The sequence below is a fragment of the Acanthopagrus latus genome, chromosome 11, assembly GCF_904848185.1.
Source record: "Acanthopagrus latus isolate v.2019 chromosome 11, fAcaLat1.1, whole genome shotgun sequence".
Taxonomy (NCBI): Eukaryota; Metazoa; Chordata; class Actinopteri; order Spariformes; family Sparidae; genus Acanthopagrus; species Acanthopagrus latus.
The window spans coordinates 6,248,510-6,273,109 of NC_051049.1; the positions used below are offsets into that span (position 1 = coordinate 6,248,510).

General features: G+C 40.1%; 2 protein-coding genes across 12 annotated transcripts; both read left to right on the forward strand.

Moving 5' to 3' along the window:
* Positions 1-815: 815 nt before the first annotated feature.
* On the forward strand, positions 816-11,541 carry LOC119028224. Of its 8 annotated transcripts, none has more exons than XM_037113935.1 (18): positions 816-929; positions 1,012-1,101; positions 3,609-3,694; positions 3,851-3,932; positions 4,018-4,053; positions 4,171-4,229; positions 4,308-4,337; positions 4,431-4,466; positions 4,694-4,781; positions 4,998-5,033; positions 5,138-5,199; positions 6,130-6,217; positions 8,576-8,611; positions 8,714-8,772; positions 9,198-9,276; positions 9,374-9,409; positions 10,369-10,427; positions 10,513-10,917. In XM_037113935.1, exons 1-18 carry the CDS (start codon positions 903-905, stop codon positions 10,514-10,516), a joined length of 993 nt encoding a protein of 330 aa, XP_036969830.1. In that variant the 5' UTR covers positions 816-902; the 3' UTR covers positions 10,517-10,917. The 8 variants fall into 8 exon arrangements, with proteins under 8 accessions (XP_036969830.1, XP_036969831.1, XP_036969833.1 ...); XM_037113936.1 differs by lacking the exons at positions 816-929; positions 1,012-1,101 and adding exons at positions 2,205-2,238; positions 2,329-2,418; XM_037113934.1 differs by lacking the exons at positions 816-929; positions 1,012-1,101 and adding exons at positions 2,808-3,310; positions 11,473-11,541 and having other exon boundaries at positions 10,513-10,539.
* Positions 11,479-23,563, forward strand: chd1l (chromodomain helicase DNA binding protein 1-like). Of its 4 annotated transcripts, none has more exons than XM_037113927.1 (26): positions 11,479-11,693; positions 11,918-12,030; positions 12,989-13,095; positions 13,199-13,310; positions 13,399-13,430; positions 13,536-13,617; positions 13,703-13,865; positions 14,125-14,280; positions 15,184-15,270; positions 15,397-15,493; positions 15,624-15,697; positions 15,795-15,905; positions 16,559-16,673; positions 17,424-17,577; positions 17,729-17,915; positions 18,099-18,244; positions 19,100-19,263; positions 20,220-20,284; positions 20,315-20,452; positions 20,561-20,659; positions 20,775-20,845; positions 21,067-21,181; positions 22,165-22,273; positions 22,366-22,623; positions 22,901-22,982; positions 23,242-23,563. In XM_037113927.1, exons 1-26 carry the CDS (start codon positions 11,600-11,602, stop codon positions 23,362-23,364), a joined length of 3,054 nt encoding a protein of 1,017 aa, XP_036969822.1. In that variant the 5' UTR covers positions 11,479-11,599; the 3' UTR covers positions 23,365-23,563. The 4 variants fall into 4 exon arrangements, with proteins under 4 accessions (XP_036969822.1, XP_036969823.1, XP_036969824.1 ...); XM_037113928.1 differs by having other exon boundaries at positions 20,220-20,277; positions 20,308-20,452; XM_037113929.1 differs by having other exon boundaries at positions 20,220-20,277; positions 20,311-20,452.
* Positions 23,564-24,600: the final 1,037 nt, after the last annotated feature.

Below are 24,600 nucleotides of genomic sequence, written 5' to 3' on the forward strand. Positions count from 1 at the left end.
TTTCTTGTAAATAGTTTCTAATTATATTGTATCGATAGTGATTTGTTAATTTATTATTGATAAATGTTTATATGCTAGTTTTCACCAGTTTTTGTTAGTTGTTGTTATGTTATGAGTTAAGGTATTGTTGGTATGTTGATATGTTATGATAGATATGAGTTCACAGTCAGTGTTGGTCAATGTTTTAAAGAATATTTTATTAACAATGATCTGTCTTCTCTCTATATATAGATAGATAGATATGAAAATGACTCACATTTGTAGATCAGCTCCTTCCGCAACCACGATGTGTTCGTCTGCTATTTTTTACTCGGCGAAGTGCATGATGGTAAATATTGCTTGGTTTATGACCATCAATTGTACACCACTTTTTGCAATGCATTGTGGGATAATCTGCAGAAGGGCAGAGACTGATTTCTAAGGTATATAAAGTCAAACTCATGTGCAGTCAGAAATCAGGGTTAAAGCTTGGGGTAACTGCTGTTTGCTCCAGAGTGACTTTATTGATATTTCATTTGAAACAGTGTTGCTCTGACAATCAACTTGGCTGTGATACTCTTATATTTGATCATCAACAATACCTGACTGACGTGTGTCTTTTACAGCAAGCATTTTTTGTTACTTCCGCCCAAAGTGTCAGTTATAGACCACACCCACGAGTAACTGATCATGTTTTTAATTTATGAGGTTACATCTAAACAGCAAATCAAAAGCTCAATCAGTTGTTTAGTGGGTGTGCCAGCAGCCATGTCACAGTGGCTAAGTGTGTATGTATGTATGTATGTATGTATGTATGTATGTATGTATGTATGTATGAGGAAACTGGCAGATTTTCTCCCTCACTGCAGAAACAGTAATAGATTCCTTCACCGACTCAGCCGTCTCTTAAGGGATCTCCAGCCATGGACGACTCTAAATCGGCTACACAGGTAAAAGCTAAACACAAACTTTAGCCTTCACAGTTTAAACTAACCTCAACTGAAGTATTGATAACGATCAAACTTCTTGCAGGCTGCCAGTGACTTCTCTACTTTAGGATTGAGTAAAGGTACGCTGGGCTTCATCACCTGCTCCATGGCGGGGGTCCTGTGCTTAATTTTGGTAAGGATCTTCAAAGAATAATACACAGAGAGCTGATGTGTGTCCTCACTGGTTGTTCTCACTCTGAGGACTGTTATATCTGTGATGTTCGCTCATTTGGCAGCAACAAATCTGAATTTTTGTGTCAGAAAGAAACATCAGAATCAGAAATACTTTATTGATCCCTGAGGGAAGATTGCTTGTGTTACAGCTGCTCCCAATCAAAAGTCTTAGAAAATATGGACAAGAATAAAAACTATATATAAGCATGAATGCTAAAAGCTGAAGCAGCTGACAATGACGTGTGACAAAACGCAAGTTGGCAACGAGGTTCAAGTACCTACAGTCTACAGACTGCCAAAGGGAAATTAATAAAGAAAATATGAGGAGGTATAACAGGCGACTTCAACTTCCTCGTTCCTTTAAAATGTACTCAAGTCCATTCACAAGTTTGGAAAGAAAATGATATACAGTATACATATGGTCCATTTCTAATTCACTTGCAGTCAGACATAAAGGTGACTGCTGCCTGGTCCTCAGCAGCTGGAGGACTCAATTCTGACGCACACCGGTACTTCCAGAGAAGTGCTGCAAAGATAGAGTCACTGTATGACCGAGAATAAAAGGTCATAACAACCTTAGACCAGTTCCTGCTTTAACTGATGACTCCAGGACTGTTGCAGCTGGTATGAAAGTGATTAAAATGCTTATGAATTCAAAGTAGAAAGTGATTAAACGTGTGTGCATTGAAAAATAAAGCGACAAAACAATTTGATAAACTTCATTGACATTTTATTTGAAACAGTGTTGCTCTGACAATCAACTTGGCTGTGATACTCTTACAATTGATCATCAGCAATACCTGACTGACTTTTTACAGCGAGCATTTTTAGTCGCTTCCACCCGAAGTGTCAGTCATAGACCAGGCCACTGAGTTTTTGGCTGTTAATTTGGATGGTTTATATCTTGACCTGCCAGCAGCAAATACACTCTTACAGTTATGTAGTGGGTGTGCCAGCAGCCATGTGATGTAGTTATCAATCTTCTCAGACTTGAGGAAACTTGCACATGTTCTCACTCAGCTAGAAACAGAAACAGATTCCTTCACCAACCCAGTCGACTCATACAGGACCTTCAGCTATGGACACATTAAAATCGGTAAAAAACCAAACGCAAACTTTAGCCTAATCTTTGAAAAATATCTTCAGTATTGATAATAAATAGTGATCAATCTGCGGTTTTTTGTAGAGTGCCAATGAAGCCTCTACTTTAGGATGGGGTAAACGTATGGCTGGATTCATCTCCTGCTCCGTGGTGGCGGCTGTGTGCTTAGTCTTGGTAAGGATCGATAAAATTGTCAGTGGTAATCTAAATGTAAATCTATAAGTTTGTGCTCCAGGCTGTAACAGGGTGCCAGCGTGCTGCGCCACTGAGATGCTGAGGCTCATCCGCTAGTTGGTGTTCACACAGGCTGCTGTTGCATCACTTTACATGGAGTTTGACTTTGATAATAACAGATAAACATATTTATTATTTATTACACGTGATTTGACCTTTTCACCCCGTTGACAGATCGAGAAAGTGAAAGAACATCAGAGCATAAGAAAGAAACTGGCACTAACATACCGTGTTTATCCTCTTCCTGTCTGTGGTGCTCTGATGGAGGCAAAACAAACACGTGTGGAATGTGAACACGTTTTCTGTCACTTGAATCAGCGCGGAGTGTTTCCATGGACACCGCGGAAAATGTGGATCGAGCGTGCGGGTCACAAAACTAAACACTGTGATTAATATCAGATGAGCTGCTGGTGGCGTGAAACAATACATGTCATTACCGAGGAACACATCACATCACCTGCACTGTAAGAAACGACCCAAGCGCGCCGCCCCGTTAACAGGACTGTGCGCAATTACGCACGTAGCACATCAGTTCGGCTCTAACGTGACGCAGCGCGCCTCAGGCGTGAACGTCCAACTCGTTAAGACCGGACGCAGGCTGGACACACTGGATGTTTGGCTTTTGATTTCGGCGTCCATGTGAAGAGGTCAGACTCGTTCACACCGGATGCATGAGACGCGTCACCTGGAGATTCAGAGTCTGGCCTTGTTTCTACTGCGACACACGCTGAAATCGACCCAAAACCGAAGTTTAGACGTTCACGTCACGCCAGCACCTCACTACAGTTTAAATGTCTGTATGCGTATAATACGTCACATACACGAAGAGCATGTGAGTGGCAGTTTCCATCACTTTCACTGTCTCTGCCTGGCTCCCTCTGGTTCCAAAGAAAATAAAGAAAACCACTTAGTCGTATTTATTGATTACATTCAAAGGCAAACTCCAGAGATGGTAATGCATCTGCCACACTTGCATCCACTGTGCCCGGCCTGAAGAACACATGCAGGGAGAGCTGATGTGTCCTGATGTGATGTTTTGCTCATTTGTCAGCAGCAGCCGGTTCTGTTTTTAAACCTGAAGATTTGTGCCAGAAAGCCACACGTCACCTGTCTCCATGTCTGTGTTGCAGGCAGTGTACATGCTCTGGGTGCCTCTGATTGGAGTCACTCTCTTCACTGTGTTTTACACTGTTGGAAACATATGTGCCGTCTGCAGGTCAGTGTCCACAGCAGTGACAGCCAAGCAGCTGATGAGGAAATTGGGATGGTTTTAAAACAATATGACCATTGCTTAGAATCACTGTGAGCAGTTTTTTAAGTATTGAACACAGACTTTACATTTGTACACATTTGTTATGATCCTCTCATACAGCACCATGTTTCTGATGGAGCCAGAGACGCAGTTGGCATTGATGTTTGACGAAACAAGAGTGCACGCCACGGCAGCAGTGATGGTGAGTTCACGAAACTAATCAAACCAAAGGTCAGACCAAAAATCATCCATGTTGTTATTTACATTTGTCTCATTCATTCCTCTAGACGTGCCTTGTGTTGACTCTCTGTTCAGCCTTCTGGGTAAGTGAGTCTAGCAGAAGAAGAAATTTATGATCATTGACAAATAACTAATACATTTGTGATGAAGTCCCATCTCTTTTTGACAGCTGTTGTATTTTATCTTTTTTTTTTTTACAGGTGAAGAGCGCTGGACTTGCTATGTTATTTTGCATCTTGCAAGTCTTGTCATTCATCTGGTGAGTCATGATTTGGCTTAATGGAATTTAATTTTAGATAAATATCACATTGTGACAAAAGATGTGTTTTGTTCGTAGGTACCTATTGACATACATCCCGAATTGGAGGTTTGTCATTTATACACCATTTTATTTGGCTGAAATGTTCAGAATCAAGATGTTGTTTGTCTGGATGTCTGATCTATGTGAATTACTTTCCAGCGCGGCTGTAAAGAAGATGGTAGAGACCTGCAAAAAGTAAGACCTTGTCTTTGTGCTGAAGGTTGCTGCACATGTTTGATATCCAAAAACGCTTCTATTTCTTTTTCTTTATGGTTGCGAAAGAGTGAATCAGAATAGAATCCATTTTGTTCCTCCTGAATTAAAAAAGCTGACTACCTCAGCAACTTCTGATGACAGCGACCCTGAAATACTGAATACAGACTCTTGAAATCATTTACATTTTAACATATTATTTATTCTAGGATCCTGTCAAACTGCATTCAGTCTCTGATGGAGCTAGTGAACCAGGTGAAAGAGCTGTATGAGAAATCGCCAGCGCTGGCCGTCATTGTGAGTGCTCAAAATGAACCGCTGATTTTTGCTCTTAGTGTTTCATGTCTGTACAGCCTGATTAACCTTCAGTCTACAGACTTCTGAAGGGTAAATTCAGAATCTTACCTTCCTGTCATCATCGATAAAACATGAGGACCAAACATTAACCAACATGTTCAAAGAAATTGATGTAAATAATGTTGTTATTCACACTTGTCTCATTCATTGATCTAGGCGGGCCTTGTGTCAACTATCTTTGCAGCTCTCTTGGTGAGTGAACTTAGCAGACAGAGATTCATGATTATTTATAACTGACTAATATATTTGTGATGAAGTTTCATCTCTCTTTGACAGCTGTTGTATTTTTCTTATAGTGGTCGACATTTGGACTTGGACTTTTGTTATTTGGCATCCTTGGAGGCTTGTTGTGTACCGGGTGAGTTACAATTTGTTTTAATGGATTTTAATTTAAGCCGCCTCAGTGGGTTTAATCCAGTTTAAAGAGGGAGTGAAACCAATCACACACTTATTTCATCATCATAATGCAGAGCCAGCCCAACACTTTATGGGGCTATAAGCAGAATTTGATTTGGTGCCCCCAGTTAAACGTACCACCCACCTCCCCACTGCCTGTATTAACTATACTGTAACCAATGTACACCTACCACAGCTACTGTCATGGCGAACTGGTGAGCTGGAAAGTAACATTTGCATACACTTACAGTAAACAAATGAACTATTTTAATATGAAATGTGCGGTCAACTGTCAGTCAACTAAAAATGATAAACGATAAGTATATTAAATGTAAGTAAGATACAATTGTAAAACAATTATATAAAGAAAATAGATTAAATAGAAACTTAAATAATGACATAAAATGAACCGGGTGAAATGGAACTTGTGCAGAAGTGATTTAACTAGTAGTATAAACCTATAAGACCATTAAAATAATAACATGTAATAATAACACAATGTTTTTCTTTTGTGTGATTATGGCGATGTAACATCACACACACAAAAAGTCTCATGTCTCTGGTTCATTCCAGCCCATCGCCACCGGAGCAAAGGTAGATAACAATTAGAGGTCAACCGATTTTAAAGGCTGTTACAATAACAACAGTTTGCTGTAGAAAAAACCTGATAACTGATTAATTGGTCCTCAAACACTTTCAGAAACATGTGCTCTGCAGGTCAGTGCCCACAAAAGTAAAGACTAATCAGATTCAAGCAGCTGATGATGGAACTGTGGCGATTTTCTCTCAAGGAGTACTTTGTATTATGTAGCAAGTAGTTAGCATCGATGTGGGCAGTGTAGACAAACCGAATACAGACTCTTAAAATAATTGACATTGACATGTTTTTTAGGATGTTGTCTAACTGCACCAAGTTTCTGACGGGACTTCTGCAGCAGGTGACAAGCATTTGTGGTGGATCGACAGCGCTGGCCGTCATTGTGAGTGCACAAAATGAGTTTTCCTTTTTACTGTTTCATGTCTATACAGCCTGATTAACCCTCAGTCTACAGACTTCTAAAGGGTAAATTCAGCGTCTTACCTTTCTGTCATTATCAATAAAACATGAGGACCAAACATTAACTGACACGTTCAAAGAAATTGATGTAAATAATGTTGTTATTCACACTTGTCTCATTCATTGATCTAGGCAGGCCTTGTGTCAACTACACTATATTACCAAAAGTATTCGCTCACCCATTCAAATGATCAGAATCAGGTGTTCTAATCACTTGGCCTGGCCCCAGGTGTATAAATTCAAGCACTCAGGCATGCAGACTGTGAAACAAGACATTTGTGAAAGAATGGGCCGCTCTCAGGAGCTCAGTGAATTCCAGCGTGGAACTGTCATAGGATGCCACTTGTGCAACAAATCCAGTCGTGAAATTTCCTCGCTCCTAAATATTCCACAGTCAACTGTCAGCTCTATTATAACAAAATGGAAGCGTTTGGGAACAACAGCAACTCAGCCACGAAGTGGTAGGCCACGTAAAGTGACGGAGAGGGGTCAGCGGATGCTGAAGCGCATAGTGCAAAGAGGTCGCCGACTTACTGCACAGTCAATTGCTAGAGAGCTACAAACTTCATGTGACCTTCAGATTAGCCCAAGTACAGTACGCAGAGAGCTTCATGGAATGGGTTTCCATGGCCGAGCAGCTGCAGCCAAGCCACACATCACCAAGTGCAATGCAAGGCGTCGGATGCAATGGTGTAAAGCACGCCGTCACTGGCCTCTAGAGCAGTGGAGACGCGTTCTCTGGAGTGATGAATCACGCTTTTCCATCTGTCAATCTGATGGACGAGTCTGGGTTTGGAGGTTGCCAGGAGAACGGTACATTTCAGATTGCATTGTGCCAACTGTGAAATTTGGTGGAGGAGGAATTATGGTATGGGGTTGTTTTTCAGGAGCTGGGCTTGGCCCCTTAGTTCCAGTGAAAGGAACATTGAATGCTTCAGGATACCAAAACATTTTGGACAATTCCATGCTCCCAACCTTGTGGGAACAGTTTGGAGCGGGCCCCTTCCTCTTCCAACATGACTGTGCACCAGTGCACAAAGCAAGGTCCATAAAGACGTGGATGACAGAGTCTGGTGTGGATGAACTTGACTGGCCTGCACAGAGTCCTGACCTGAACCCGATAGAACACCTTTGGGATGAATTAGAGCGGAGACTGAGAGCCAGGCCTTCTCGACCAACATCAGTGTGTGACCTCACCAATGCGCTTTTGGAAGAATGGTCAAAAATTCCTATAAACACTCTCCTCAACCTTGTGGACAGTCTTCCCAGAAGAGTTGAAGCTGTAATAGCTGCAAAAGGTGGACCGACATCATATTGAATTCTATGAGTTAGGAATGGGATGGCACTTCAGTTCATAGAATGAGTAAAGGCAGGTGAGCGAATACTTTTGGTAATATAGTGTATCTTTGCAGCTCTCTTGGTGAGTGAACTTAGCAGACTGAGATTCATGATTATTTATAACTGACTAATACATTTGTGATGAAGTCTCATCTGTCTTTAACAGCAGTTTTCTTTCTTACAGGGGTCAGGCTTTGGACTTGCGTTGTTATTTGGCGTCCTTGGAGGCTTTTTGATTTACTGGTTAGTCATAATTTGTCTTCATGGATTTTAATTTTAAAAATAAATACATTACTTTATGACATAAGATGTGTTTTGTTTGTTGGTGCCATCTGTTATTCATCCTATTTGTGAGGTTTTGCTAAGTAAAGGTGGAAAATGATTAGATGTAGTGGATTTTAAAGGCTGTTATAATAACGACAGTTTGCAGCAACAAAAAGCTGATAACTTATTAATTGGCCCTCAAACACTTTTGGAAACATGTGCTCTGCGGGTCAGTGCCCACAAAAGTAAAGACTGATCAGATTCAAGCAGCTGATGATGGAACTGTGGCGATTTTCTCTCAAGGAATACTTTGTATTATGTGGGAAGCGTATACAAACTGAATACAGACTCTTAAAATAATTGACATTGACATGTTTTTTAGGATCAAGTCTAGCTGCACCAAGTTTCTGACGGGACTACTGCAGCAGGTGAAAAGCATTTGTGGTGGATCGACAGCGCTGGCCGTCATTGTGAGTGCACAAAATGAGTTTTCCTTTTTACTGTTTCATGTCTATACAGCCTGATTAACCCTCAGTCTACAGACTTCTAAAGGGTAAATTCAGCATCTTACCTTTGTGTCATTATCAATAAAACATGAGGACCAAACATTAACTGACATGTTCAAAGAAATTGATGTGAATAATGTTGTTATTCACACTTGTCTCATTCATTGATCTAGGCGGGCCTTGTGTCAACTATCTTTGCAGCTCTCTTGGTGAGTGAACTTAGCAGACTGAGATTCATGATTATTTATAACGGACTAATACATTTGTGATGAAGTCTCATCTCTCTTTAACAGCAGTTTTCTTTCTTACAGGGGTCAGGCTTTGGACTTGCGTTGTTATTTGGCGTCCTTGGAGCCTTTTTGATTTACTGGTTAGTCATAATTTGTCTTCATGGATTTTAATTTTAAAAATAAAGACATTACTTTATGACATAAGATGTGTTTTGTTTGTTGGTGCCATCTGTTATTCATCCCATTTGTGAGGTTTTGCTAAGTAAAGGTGGAAAATGATTAGATGTAGTGGATTTTAAAGGCTGTTATAATAACGACAGTTTGCAGCAACAAAAAGCTGATAACTTATTAATTGGCCCTCAAACACTTTTGGAAACATGTCCTCTGCAGGTCAGTGCCCACAAAAGTAAAGACTGATCAGATTCAAGCAGCTGATGATGGAACTGTGGCGATTTTCTCTCAAGGAATACTTTGTATTATAAAGCCAGTATCGATGTGGGCAGTGTATACAAACAGAATACAGACTCTTAAACTAATTTACACTTGAACATGTTTTTTATTCTAGGTTCCTGTCTGATTTTCTGATGGGAATACTGAAGCAGTTGACATGGATATGGGACAAAGCAAGACCGCTGGCCATAATTGTAAGTGCACAAAATGAACTCTTGATTTTTCCTTTTACTGTTTCATGTCTAAAAATAAATCAATGTCTTATTCACATTTGTCCCTTCATCACTCCAGATATGTCTTCTGCTGATTCTCCTCGCAGCCTTCTGGGTGAGTGAGCTTAAAGAGATTCATCATCTCTTCTGACACAGTGTTGCAGTAATGAGTCCTAAAACCCAGAAATCATTTAGCATGTTTGCACTTCAGGTTCCCTCGTCTCAAAGTCTCGTTTTTTTAAATGGGTTTTCACTTAAATGCCTGAAATAAGGTTGTGGTTTTCACAGACTTAAAGTATTTACATGTCTTGTTCTAGGATATAAAATACATTACTAAATGTCCCACAATTGAATTAAAAGTGTTTGCATCTTGCAAGAAAAAATGGCACTTAATGAGATTACGGATGTAACTTTAGTTACATCTATTCTAACTCTGACTTGCTTCTGCATTAGCTTTTTACTTATAGCAATTTCATTTATGCTTTGAAAATCACAAAAGTGGTGTTCATCTGTGAAGATTATCTTGCTAAACAAAACATGTAAGTATCATAAACTTGTTGTAAGTGCTGTAACTGTACAGCTGGATGTGTTTCAGTTAGTTGAAGAAGTTCCACATCTCATCTCATCTCATCTCATCTCATCTCATCTCATCTCATCTCATCTCATCTCATCTCATCTCATCCAAGAGGCTTCTTCAGCTCTAACTAACTGGAGGGGAGTTGCAGGCTTTTAAACCCTGTGTGGGAGTGTCCTTACAGAGTTGTTAAGGACACGTGTGGGTTGTTGACTTCTTGTGTTAACGACTCTGAATAACAGTGAACACAGAGTTTAAAAGCCTGCCACTCCCCTCCAGTTAGTTAGAACTGAAGAAGCCTCTTGGATGAGAGCTGAAACGTCTTAAACAAACAGAAACACGTCCTGGATGAATGAGCTCCTTCATCAACGTCATAAACGTGTTTCATAGGTTTTTAATCAAGGGGACCAGAATAATGCTTTCCCGGGTTAGCGTACAAATTACAAATGAATGAAAGTACATAATACAGTATTGATTAAGATCTTTCCCTGTTCTTGCAGTGGAGGAGAGCAGGACTTGCTCTTTTATTTTGCATCCTGACAATGATGTTGATTCTCTGGTGAGTCACAATTTGTCCTCATGATTTTAAGTCTGAAATACAGTAAAAATATTACATTCTGACACATGATGTGTTTTGTTTGCAGGTAGACTGACCGTCTCCCGTTTCTGAGGTTTGTCCTTTGAGCACAGTTCATAAAAATTAGCTGCTAAAATGTTCAGAATGTCTTGTCTATGTGAATTTCTTTCCAGGGAGACCCTCTACATTGGCGCCATTTGACATTTTACATGGAAATGTTTTTTTAAAATTTTTTTCTTAAAATGATCACCGATCATCACTGTTTTAGGCCGACAGTAAAAATGTGTAGCCTTATACATGCAGAACTGAATCATGTTATGATTTTGTCAATTAGTCGAGCGGTCCTGAGCTGTTGTCGTGTTTTATTCTCAAGCCTGAGGGTTGATTGCTGCATGTGGCTGAGGATAGAAGAAGAAGGATTACCTCACACTGAAATGGACTTTAGTCAAAAAAATAAATCACTGAAACTGTCCTATGTTTGTTGTTTTTTAATTTACTTTTACGGTTTTTAAATCTGGGCTGTCTCTACATGTTTTATTTATTATCAGAAGAGGTTGCTTTTTATTTTGTACATTTTCACAAACACAGGGAGGACTTGAGTAGACCTGCATATATCGTTCTGTACTGCTGCTCTATTTCTGTTTATTGTAAGAGAGTTATATATTTCATAAATGCATCACTGAAATGGAAATGCAAAATTTAAGTACCTTATAAGCACAATGAAAATAATAATGAAAATGCCCATTTATTATATTAATAATCTTGATAGGCTAATTTAGACTTTTTAGGCTGTTTTAGCTTCATTATAAATCACAACTTTTTAAAATATATATATATATATATATATATATATATATAATCATCATGAACGTTGCTTACCCCTGATCTAGGTGACGTGTCAGTATTTAAAAAAAATAAAAATGATTTACACAATATGTATGTGACGTAATCCTGCGTGTTTTCATTCATGTGTTTTTAATAATAAATAAGCGCGCGGCTCCGTGACGCGCCTTTTTTTTCCCCCCAGCCCCACGTGACTCCATCCCGGAAGTGAAGCTGGACTGGATGACAACAACACCGAGCGGTCACTCGTCTGTACATGTCTGTGCATGGGGCGAGTTTAGTGTACATGTCAACCCTGCTGCTGCGGAAACATGTCGGACATTTTACTGAGAATAAAAAACAGCGTGGCGGAGAAGAAGAAGACGTCTGTGAGTCAGAGTGACGTAAAGAAGTGGGGTTTGAGAGGTAACGGCGGCTTTTAACTGAACCAACGGAAAGTTTTCAGTTAGCTTAAAGTTCCATTCATAGCCAAGCTAACATGAACTAGCTACCTGCTACTTTAGACTTTAGTGTTTAACTTTTTAATTAATTGTGACGGGAGTTTATCGACCCGCTGTTATCAAATGATTGTCCATCTGTGTTTGTCCTTTCTGGTGAAAATTAGTGATAAACTGTGGCTCTGCTCGCAGGGATACAGCTGAGACCTTACCAGCTGGATGGTGTGCAGTGGTTAACTCAGTGCCTGAAGAACCAGCAGGGATGCATCCTGGGAGATGAGATGGGTTTGGGAAAAACCTGCCAGGTATGAGATCCATCAGTCTCCCTTTATAACCAGTGTTGGGCAACTTACTTGCAGTATATTACATATTATTAGTTACCTTCATTTGAAAGTAATATGTCACATTGCAATGTTACTGCCTAGGTAGAATAATTTATTTGATGCTATTTTTCTCTCATGTAAATGCAATATCTTCAGGTTTGGGAGTAATTAATTTGGACAGAACAAGCGACGTTCAACATTTATTTATTTAGTTAATGTTGTGATGAGTACAAGTTAGCTTTGATTACAATATTAGTAGCATTGGTTTTGTGATTTTTAATATTTGATTAGGCTTTTATTTTGAAGGTACTGGCACAGGTGAATCTATACATATGACTAGGCAGGTGGTGGGAGGCAGGCACTGGTGCGGGTTTATGGTTTTTATACCAGGGTGACTGGGTGAGAGAGACGCAGAAGCCATTGTCAATTGTTTGCCACTCAAAAGGAAAATAAACCGCAAAACTGTACCGAAATGACTGGAAAATTGTTTTGTCACTCACAACCCTGCGTAAGATATTACTCTTTAAGTGCCTCAGTGGCCATTTGGTTTTGATTTTGTTGATAATGTTTATTATTTGGACAAAGGGCATTATTATTTAGAACAAATCAGCCACTACAAGCCACAGGAATCGCTTAATTGCCGTGAAGAATTGAAATGATTAAAAATGTATTAACTGACAATCAGAGATGGGCAGAAATGCATCAAATTGATTTAATACTGATTATTTGACTAGTTGGGTTTTGTCAGGCCAGTTGTTGGATAGTGACAGATGGAAGCTACGCAGTTATTATTATTTTGTAAAGTAAAGTGACTCTGTGTTTACTTTATCTCTTCTTTTAAGTATCCTACCCCTATTTTGCACTGAACATAAATTACGTCAGTCGGTATATGTCAGCCAACTGTATGTCAAGAATTCATGTTGATAATTTGTCCCTTCAGACGATCTCTCTGCTCGTGTACATGTCAGGAGCTCTCGGGAAGAAAGGCCCGTTTTTGGTGCTGAGCCCGCTCTCTGTCATGGAGAACTGGAGAAAGGAGCTGGAAGGGTATGACCACATTCACAAATAAACGTACATACTGTACATGTAAAGTGAACCGATAAAACTGTCCATGTATAAAATCCTACACTTGTGTTTTACGTGGTTACAGCTTTGCCCCCTCTCTGACTGTGCTGTGTTACAAGGGAGACAAAGAGAGACGGGCTGAGCTTCAGAGGGAAACGGACACCCAGGATTTTCATGTTCTGCTCACTACATATGAGGTCTGTGGATAATCTGTGAGAATAACGTGATCTAAACTTTTATCTTGGTTGAAACTGACATGTTTTTTTATTATTCTGTTACTTACAGCTGTGTCTCAAAGATGTTTCATTCTTGAGACGGTGAGTATGTTCTCAGATTGACATTATGGATCTAATCATAAGGAGTAATCGCATAATGTCGTTAATAATGTTTCCATGTAATCAGAGAGTCACTCTGCTCCTCAGGTGGAAGTGGAAGGTGCTTGTGGTGGATGAAGCTCACCGACTAAAGAATCAGAATTCACTATTGCACAAAACCTTGACACAGGTACAGAGTTTCACCTGGTTTGAGTTGTGACATATTTGTTTCTTAGGATTGTATTTAACTTCCTCCCCGTACTTTATTTGTGTAGTTCTCAGTTGGCTTCAGAGTCCTGCTGACAGGAACCCCCATCCAGAACAACCTGCAGGAGCTCTTCTCGCTGCTGAGCTTCATTCAGCCCAGCATCTTCACACCTGATGACGTGGACAGCTTCCTCAACACTTACTCCAACGTGCAGAATCAACCAACTCTCGGTATGACGAGTCTCTGTTTTACTAGAATGGTGTAACATGATCATCTCAGGACAAATTATGGATCACATTTAGCAGTTATTTAGGTTTCAAGTTACGTGTATCCAAACATGGAACAAGGCCATTTTGAAAGATAAGGTCCTGTCAAATATGAATATACAATTTGTGATTTATTTCAGGTATTGCACTTTATGCAGGTAGTCATGGTAACTGCTCATTAAATGAACACTGGCACACTGAGTCCTACCGTTCCTGTTTCCAGCTGCTGAGCTGCAGAGCGTCCTGGAGCCCTTCCTGCTGCGTCGAGTCAAGTCAGAAGTGGCCGTAGATCTGCCGAAGAAGACAGAGCTGGTGATGTACCACGGCATGTCGGCTCTGCAGAAGAAATACTACAAAGCTGTTCTGATGAAGGATCTGGGTGAGACGTGTGCACTGTGTTCTGAAGTTCAACCCATGCTGTTTTTTTCTGTTTCGTTTTTTTTTTTCAGGCCGATCGAAATATGAAAAGTTTAAAGATACTGATATATATATATATATATATATATATATATATATATATATATATATATATATATATATATATACATATATATATATATATATATATATATATATATATATATATATATATATATATATATACGTATATATATATATATATATATATATATATATATATATATATATATATATATATATATATATACGTATATATATATATATATATATATATATATATATATATATATATATATATATATGTATATATATATATATATATGTATATATATATATATATGTATATATATATATATATAAGTCAATACTCATTTGTCTTGTAAATAGAAACTCTTAACCTAACCATTAGGTTTATTTCAAGAGTTGTAACCAAAATACACAAAGAATGGTGCATTTTAAAGCGGAAAGCTTTAACGTCTGCACCATTAGTACAGCGGTAGTCAGCATTTTGGTGTGAAAACTTCTTAAAACACTGTCCTTCCACTCTTCCCTGAACTTTTTCATTAAGTCCTCATCAATGGCCTGAACTGATACAGATCTGCAACTGTCCTCTCAGGACCGAGGCCCAGCAGAAACTTCTAATAACCACTATTATTGCATTAGTCCGACATCGGGGGTCGGGTCGAGTGAACGGCATGTAATTAAAACCAGTTGTCAAACTACATTTTACAGTAGCTTACTGGTAGTTCAGCTTCCCATATACTGTTGGTTTAGCTCTACTATGGTGCTAAACCTTTGCAGAATTCACTTTTCTGATGGCTAAATCATCATAAACTCACTTCTCATGACTCTGCGCTTTCAGAGGCTTTTGGAAATGAGCAGAAGACGCGGCTGCTGAACATCTTGATGAACCTCAGAAAGTGTGTTGACCACCCGTACCTGTTTGATGGTGAGATGTGCGCAGTGAGAAATGAAGGCTGACAAAGACTGATGTCAGTAATAGTAGATGAGATGTACCTACAGTGGAAGCATGCAGTATGTCATACTCATAAGTTGTTCCCTGTTTGTTGTGTAGGGGTGGAACCGGAGCCTTTTGAGATGGGGGAGCATCTCATTGAAGCCAGTGGGAAACTGTGCCTTTTGGACAGCATGCTGACTTACCTTCACAAAGGGTCAGTCAGTGTACTTTGGGCTCCACCTGGTGGCAGCTTAGGCTAATTTTGCCTGCAAATGTTCTTGAAATCACTTATTCTTCCATAAACAGTGTTTACCTTTATTTCTCTCTTTATGTTGGTGGTGAAGGGGTCATCGAGTCCTGCTGTTCTCGCAGATGACGAGGATGCTGGACATACTTCAGGATTACATGGAGTATAGAGGTAAACGGGCGGAGAACTTTACCCTGACTGACTTAACTGTCTGTTTCAACTCATTTAACTCACAAATATAAGTGCCAAATTAAGCTTTTCTAATCAGGTTATGGCTATGAACGTCTGGATGGGTCCGTCCGAGGAGAGGAACGGAATCTAGCGGTGAAGAACTTCAGCAGCAAAGACGTCTTTGTGTTTCTTCTCAGCACTAAAGCAGGTGACTGAAACCTATAACCTAAACCATGAACAGGAAGGAAAATTGTGTCATGTGTAGGATCAAACCGAACATCATCAAGTTTCAGTAATGTTCATATTGTACTTTTTACCGTATCAGAGATGCGGAATTTATTTTCTCCTGTTCATCGGAAACACATTGAGACATTTAATTTTGGAGCCTCTTTTGTCACATAAAAGGCTCATAAACGTGTGTGTGGTAAGAGGAATCATTTAAAATCCTGTAAGTGATTATTTGCAACCCTTTAAATAACATTGTGGCTAGTTTGCTGATAACAGAGTAATTTGGTAAGTCAACAGTGACTGAGCTGCAATTGCAAGCGTTCCCACATATCAAAATCTATAGGTGGCTTCATAGAAGTAGCTGAGAGAGGAAAGGGGGGTGATGGCACAGAGATAAGCGCTGCGGCAGGATGACACTGGTGTAAATAAGGCCAGCAGCTTGTCTTAGCAGGTCTCATATGCAGTGTGAAAGTAAGATGAGAGAAACCTAATTTCCTGTCACAGACTGCCACTTTTTGTGTCTAAAGCTCAAAGCTGTGTAAGTAAATGAGCATGTAGATAATAAGATAGCAAGTTCAGAGTGCAAAGTTTTCAGACATTGTGCTTCGGTCTCCTGACAAGCTGTCTTTGCAGGGGGAGTGGGCTTGAACCTCACAGCTGCTGACACTGTCATTTTCATGGACAGTGACTTCAACCCTCAAAATGACCTGCAAGCTGCTGCACGCTGCCACCGGATTGGTCAGAACAGGTGTGTGAATAATTATTCCCAGCCGGTTATTGCACCTTAATTAAAGGGGCATGCCACAACTTTACTCAGAATGGAGAATATCCTGACAGTACAATTAAGAGTACTCCACAAATTAAGCATTTCACTCCTGTCACTGTCAGAACGGTCAGTCAAAACTTGGTGCCAACATTACCCAATGCAGTTCAGCTGCAGGCAGTAAGTTTGGGTTTGGGTGTGTTCATCTTGTTGCAGCTAATGTAGTCCTGAGCTATTATTGTCAGGGTTTTCATGGAACTTGAAATCTTTTGAGGAAAAAAAAAGGAGGAAAATCAATCCATTGAATTTTACTTCATCAGCTTCATTGTTATTTGTAAATATATGCTTATTTTGAATTTGCTTCAAACGCGTTGGGAAAGAAAAAGTCTGCTTGGGAACTTGAGAAGTGAACTTGAGAAGTGAATTCACAAATTATTACATTTAGTTATTTGTATTGATGTCTAACACAGCATTCCAACTTTTTGGGAATCTGGGTGTAAACTTAGCGAAAGCTGTTTGAAAGAGAAGGCATTTAAAAGACTGATACAGTGTAATGAAAGTTGCGAGCTGCATTAAAGACTTTAAAGCTTGACTCAGACGCTGTATCAGTGACTAAATCTCACCCTCTGCTGAACTGATATTGACCCTGCTTATTAAAATCTTTTTCAACTTAATGGAAGCATGATATTAAAAGGGTGATGAAGACCATTGATCTCTGATTGTGACTCATTACAGGCCTGTGAAAGTAGTCCGCCTTCTGGCTAGAGACACTGTGGAGGAGATAATGTACTCCCGTGCTGTTTCCAAGTTGCACCTCACCAACACTGTTATTGAGGAGGGACGCTTCTCTTTGCTGGACCAGGCTCAGTCAGCTGCTGCAGGACTGCAGGTTTGTCAACTCACTCTGAAACACCATGCCATTATCTGTCTTCTCTGAATCCTGCGGTCCCCAGTGTCCTGCTCTGCTTTTAATACAAAACCCTTCCAACTGTCTTTGCGCTCACTGTCACCAGTCACCTCTCATGTTTCCTGCCCTACAGCTGAGTGAGATCTTAAAGTTTGGGGTGGATAAGCTTCTGTCATCAGAGGAGAGCTCTGTACAGGACGTGAAACTGGAGCAGATCCTCGGTCCATCACGTGACGGTCAGTGGGTGGCTGATGAAGACTTCACCTCACTCAAAAAGGAAGTGGAGGAGGAAGAAAGCATCTCTGATTCGGATGGACAAAGTAGGTTCATATCTCAAACGGGTTATTCTGGCATGCACTGGAAAAATCTCACTTTTACTTTTTGTTATCACCGTGTGAGAAACTGGATCACACGTGAAAATACACCAGAGATTTCATCTTTATCTTTCCAAACATCATGAGCACTCACTCTGCTTACTCACCCTCATGTTGCCCCATCCTCAGACCACATGTACTACTTCGAGGGGAAAGATTACAGTAAGGATCCCAGCACTGAAGACCAGAAGAGTTTCGACCGATTGCTGGAGGAACAGCTGGATGAGTTCCAGAAAACTGCAGGAGAGGGACGAGCTCTACGACACAAAGCTGGAGTAAGACTCTCTCCTTCACCCCAGACTGACAGGAACATGCTTTTAAATTGGGCCCAAACATTGAATTTATTTGTAAAAGCTTTTGGCTGCTGGGAAGGTTCTGGATGGGTCATTAAATCCTTTAAAAACATGTGTGCACATTATATTCTAAATGCAGATCACTATTTTCTTTAATCACCTTTTTAAAGGACTTGCAGGACTCATGTTATTTGGGTCCATTGTCATATACATTTTGTTTTGTTTGTGTTTATGGTTTACTGACAAAGAACCATGTTGTTTATTCAGCGTTTGTACAAAGTCTTGGTGTTTCATCTACTCAGTCACTAATCTTAACCAAAAATCTTTTGATATGTAAAAAGAAACTGTTGTCATGTTTGTTTGTTGTGTCCTTTCGTTGAAATTAGCATTAATGAATCATAAAGACATATAAATCATAAAGTGTCAATACACATTAATTGCTGTTTGTGTATAAAAGAATTCTGTAAACTTTTTTGCAGATACATTTTGTAGTTACAAATGTAAAAGTTCAACCTTGCATTCAACAAGCCTTGAATCTTTTAAGATCCTCAACAAAAAATTTTGAATCAGCCACAGACGATTTTTGTGTCTTCTGGCACGTCAACTACTGTTACCACCACATGAGACAAACATACTGGAACAAGTCATTCATTGAGATCAGATCAGATTAGACATTGAAATGGTTATTGGGGCAAATATTTTTCTATTGAACAGTTTATCAAAGGTTGATACCACTCCTCTTTATGTAATGATTGTTAGTGGAATATTGTGGAACTCTGTGTACTCTACATATTTAACTATTTGACTAACAGTGTGATTTCCTCTGTGTGCTCCCAGGTTTCAGTGTCAGCAGCCCTTCAGATTCCAACCAGGAAGAGGAAACATCTTACTGAGGCTGAGCTGGAACTGAGGCGCCAGAAGAGGAAGGAGGCTGCAGCCAAGAGAGCCAAGATGCAGGAGGACCTGAAGAAGAAGCAACAAGAGCAGAAATACAAGAAAAAGTAAAGATCTTTCAATCAGCTCTTCCTTTTTTTTATACTGACTAACAGTTTTCTTTTAATTAAGGCCCGAGCAGGTCTCGACCTGCAAGGTCCTTGTTATTTTTCGAATGACAACTTTTTCTCGCCGAAATCATCGCATTTTTCAGTACCCGAACATACCGCAAAACTCACCAAACTTGGAATTTACATCACACCTCATAATCTAGTGTCGTCCTCAATTTGCACCACTAGGTGGCGCTATAATCAAGGAAAGTGCGTTTTGGCTTATAACTCACATATACTTCGTTGCACATACAAAAACCTTATATCCACGGGCTCACTGAATTCTGCTGAAGCTCGTGATATAGGCCACGCCCATTTCCGCCAAACGTTTTTTCCGCAAATTCGCCAAATGTTGCAAACCTACTTTTTCAAACTGCTCCCAGGCGATTTCACCGATTTCCACAAAACTTTGCACACAGCATCCATGGACCCTCCTGACAAAAACTTATTAAAATAACAACTTCCTGTACATTTTGCTCAAAACACAAAGTGTTGCATATCTCCACGTTGGTCTGTCTGATTGACATGTAACCCAGGTGACTACTTCCCCATGAGCCACTAAGACTCTGTGGAAAAAATGATAAACTTACTTTTTCGAACTCCTCCTAGGCCATTTCGCCGATTTGAAACAAACTTTGCAAGTAGCATCTGTGGACAAAACTTACCAAAAGCTTTCACCTACGTCACACCTGCTGGCACGGTCCATTTTGATGCTTCGCCATAAAACCATCAACTCATGATAACTTCCATGTACAATTTGCCATCTACTCCAAATTGCTTAAACATGTGGAGGGTCTTGCCCTGTATACATCTATTCGGCACACCCCGATGGCAGCATGCCCCAACGCGTGTGGACTGCGAGGGCCCGTTCATCGCTGCTTGCAGCTTTAATTTGATATGTTTCTTTTATGCAGAATGGCGTGGTGGGAGTCATGCGGGTACAGATCTCGGAGCCTGCCTTCTCTTGACAGTGAAGAAGAAGAAGAAGAAGAAGAAGAAGAAGAAGAAGAAGAAGAAGAAGAAGAGGAGGAGGATGACAGCAGTGTGTGTTCCACAGACTCTGACAGTATGGCCATCCACTATGTTCTGGGTGATGTTACTCATCCTCACACCGCTCAGGGAGATGCTATCATTGTCCACTGTGTTGGTAAGAAGCATGTATCGCCTTGTCATTACCATAGTGACATGTCTGATAGACTGATAAAGGGAGGGGTTCCGACTCTTCAGCACTTCTTCTCCAACTGTTCGTTTGTAGATGACTCAGGCCGGTGGGGCAGGGGAGGCTTGTTTACAGCTCTGGAGGTGAGATCTGATGAACCACGAAAGCAGTATGAGCTGGCCGGCAAGATGAAAGGTACGATTAATCATGATTGCAAAGAAAATCATTGCTCACGCCTTTAAACACCTTATTCTGTAAGGTCTGCTTGAGAATGAAGCCCAATCAAGTGTGAACCTATGAATTCTTTCAGATTTGGACCTTGGAAATGTGCTACTCTTCCCCATAGATGACAAACAGTCAAGATTAGACGGTCAGGATCAAGTAAGTTCTGTTGAAATGAAACTGCTGCCTGGAAATGCAAGCTTCTTCCAAGATATGTTTCGCCTCTTTGCGGTAGTAATGATCAGCAGTGTGATACTCTGTGTGTGGGTTTATATGCGGTGACAGAATTGTATAGGCGTGACTGAGTGACAGCTGATAAGACTGTGACAACTGATACGATAAAGTTTTAACCTGTTTCCATCTCTCCTCTGTGAACTCAGTTGGCCCTGATAGTGGCACAGCAACGAGACAGAGCCAACAACCTGTCAGGAATCTTTCTGACAGCTCTGGATGACGGTCTGAAGAAGATTTACACTGCAGCCAAAAAAAACAAGGGTACGGCCAAGCACTGAATATCAAGGTGCACTAATTTGTTATTTTATGCCTAAACAAACTAAATAAACAACCTCGAAGTTTTCATGCCAAACAAAAGTGAAGGAAAAAACGAACTTTAAGGACAACACAGTTTCATACTGCTGTACTTTTGTTATATTGGGTGGACCCTGCCACCTTTTTAGCTTCGAAGTTCAAAAGCAAGCGAGCAATCAGTGTTTACATTCTGTGCTTTCATGAGCATGAGCCTCTCATTCATGAGTAGATGCACGTATTCATCTGCGTGGTGATACGGAAAGAAAATAATTCCTACATAAAACTGCTCTCAACAAGAACTGGGTCATGCTTTCTGAAAAAAGACATTGCTGTTAAGTTTTTCAAATGCATTTTGATGCTTTGATTGCGAAAAAAGGCAAATTCCATCTTGTTCCATTTTATTTCACTGAAGGCAGACATCTCTATGACTGCTGTCTCCAAAAACATGCATTTTTGTTTTGGATGTGAAAAGCCCCTTTAAACAAAAACTGAATACATCATTATTTTTATGTAGTACGTTTGTACTGAATGGGGACATTTTTAGACCCATGTTATCTGTGCCAACAACACTTGCTGATAATTGAACATCTGTGAGGACAAAGAAAGGAGGGGCATGATGTTTGTGCTTATTGTTAGACCTGACTGACAGGATATTCTAGACGTGCTGTGTGTTATCTGGCTGCCGCCACAAATTCTTGTTGACAAGTTACTGAAGAGCTAAAGTTATTCTCCACAACAGATTAATTGATTCAAGCTTAAATAGCTTGCTTCTTTCTTTGTTCACCTTGCAGGATGTCTTGTTCATGATCCAAACCTCAAACTACAACTGTAGTGACAGCTGCTCCTCCTAAAGTTCAGCTCGAGAAGATCTTAAAGATAGGAAATATAGTAGTCATGCAAACCCTCACTGACAGTTTCTCTGAATTATCTTTGTGTTTTTCCCCACAAAGCAAGTGTACACCTTCCACGCATCGGACACTCCACCAAAGGCTTCAACTGGTACGGCACAGAGAGGCTCATCAGGAAACACCTGGCTTCCAGAGGCATCCCCACATTCATGTATCTTTGAAAGTTGTCAGCAGATTAAATCTGAAAAGGGATCTTTTTCAAAGAAAAGTCAGAGTCATTTTCCCTTAACTCGCCTGACACAGATACTATCACAGCAGAACAGCGAAGAAAACTGCTCTAGCTCAGACATCCACCTCTGCGACATCAACATCCTCCCCTCAACCACAGGTGCATAACTCCGACAGGTCGAGTGATGACACAGAAGCAGAAACCCCCGGCCCCTCAGCTCCTCCCCACAGCACCGACCCTGCAGAGCTCCCAAGTTTCATGAGAGGAGTCCGCGTGTTTTTCTACAACCTGCCTGCATCAGAGAGGAAGAGGCTGGCCCGCTACCTTATCACATATCCTTTCATACAGTATTGCAAACTATTTATTATCACTTGTGATATAATTAATGCCATTGAGTTATGTCAAAACATGTATTCATTTAATGAGCATGTTTAAGCGTGTGAAGAGCAACAGTTGGCATGTAATTAGCACCGGATTATAGCTTGTGAACACCCAAAGCAGTTTGTGTGGATGTGTGAAAGGATAAAGAAAAGAAAAACACAGGAAACACAGATGTGTTATGATTACATTATGATGTCAAAATGTCATGGCTCCTTAGCGGCAGTGCACTTATGATGGAGAAGAGGAGGAGATCATGAATCCGGAGGTCACCCACATAGTTGCAGAGGTGGAGAACAGCATCCACACACAGGTTAGTTACTCTCTGATCTTCACTGATAGTAATCTGACCTCAGACTGACATCTGTGTTTCCATTAATATACATATTTCAAAGCGGGTACTGTTTTTTTTTGTTTTTTTTTTGTAGAGGAAAAATTAGAAATTTAGAGAGGGGCCAAAGACTTTGAAGACCTTTTATCAAAGAGCAGAGGCTGAGGTTAAGCAGAGCCTGGGAAACAACCCAACAACTGTATTTGATGTTTAATCGTACTGTTGTGGTCTGTGTGAATAGGAGCTCCAGGATCTGGTGGACCGGTTCACTCAGGCTGTCCCTGTCCGGACAGACTGGCTTGAGTCCTGCTTCTCCAAACAGCAAAAAGTCAACACTGCAGTGTTCTCACATGATCTCAGATAACACCATTTTTAATTGTTTTTAATCTTTTTTTTAATGTTTTTTTTTTTTAAGTTTGAATGAACCTGGGTTGCTACTTGCAAATGCACTAAATGTCAAGTCATTTAAAAAAAAAAAAAAAACTTTCTATAACTGACATAAGGAGTTAATAATAAAAAAAACACTTGTATCTAATTCTGTGTTGAAAGTTTGTATGATAAATCAAAAACCATGAACAAAGTGGTTGTGTCCTTGTATTTGCTACAGAGTGAGGACCTTAGGTTTTTAACTGCATAGTGAGAACATTCAGGATAGTGAGGAGACTTTCGGCTTATTCTCTAAACCTCAAAGGGCTGTTTGAAGGTAAAAGGTGCAATATGTATGAATTATTGTTGAAAACATTCAAACCTTAACTGAAATGATCAATAACTGTGAAGGAATGATGTTTATGTATTGTATGTCAAAGAATATTGAGTATGCTAATGAGCTAGCCACATCTCGTTCACAACTCGTGTGCCAACAGCAACACCAACACTCCTGCTGGTTGGAGCTCTTAATCTGGACTGCTAGCTGCTCAGCTAACTGAGCTAACTTGTAGACAGCAGCTTTGGTTGGCACCAGTTAGACATTATTGTCAAACCATATATTACTAAACCAGCAATTTTCAGCCTTGTGTGTTTTTTGTTTATGAATCTCTTTCTTCACCTCCGCTTGTAATTTGGCAGTAACTTTTTTTACCCACAAAAGAGATAAAATACACATTAAACAAAGTTAAAGATGGGTTTGATCCCTAGAATGTTCTTTCAAATAATGGTAAATATGATAATATTGTTATCATGAAGTAATCTGAGTTATATCTAAATAGTGCGTGTAAGTATTTTAGAGTTACCAAATAATATGGTAACACCCCTGTTAGGCTTGTCTGGCATGTCGATTACGTTGTTCAGACCAAACCCCAAAGGAAGCGCAGCAAGCTTTGAAACCAGTTTTTTTGCTAGGGGCCAACCCCACAATTACAATGTCACATGATGCAGTGGGGCCCAAAAAGACTTCTCCCCACACGCTTTATGGGATGGCAATGTGGAAGATATGCAGAAGAGCCTCGACTGGAGATTGAGTGATTTGGGCTTCATGCACTACTGGGTAGCTTTCATTGGAATGAATATGACTCTGCTTTGAGAGCTGTGTCCAGTAGAAGTAGTAGTAGGTCCATAGTCCAGATGGCGTGAAGCCCAACTGTACATGTAAATTTGAATGTAT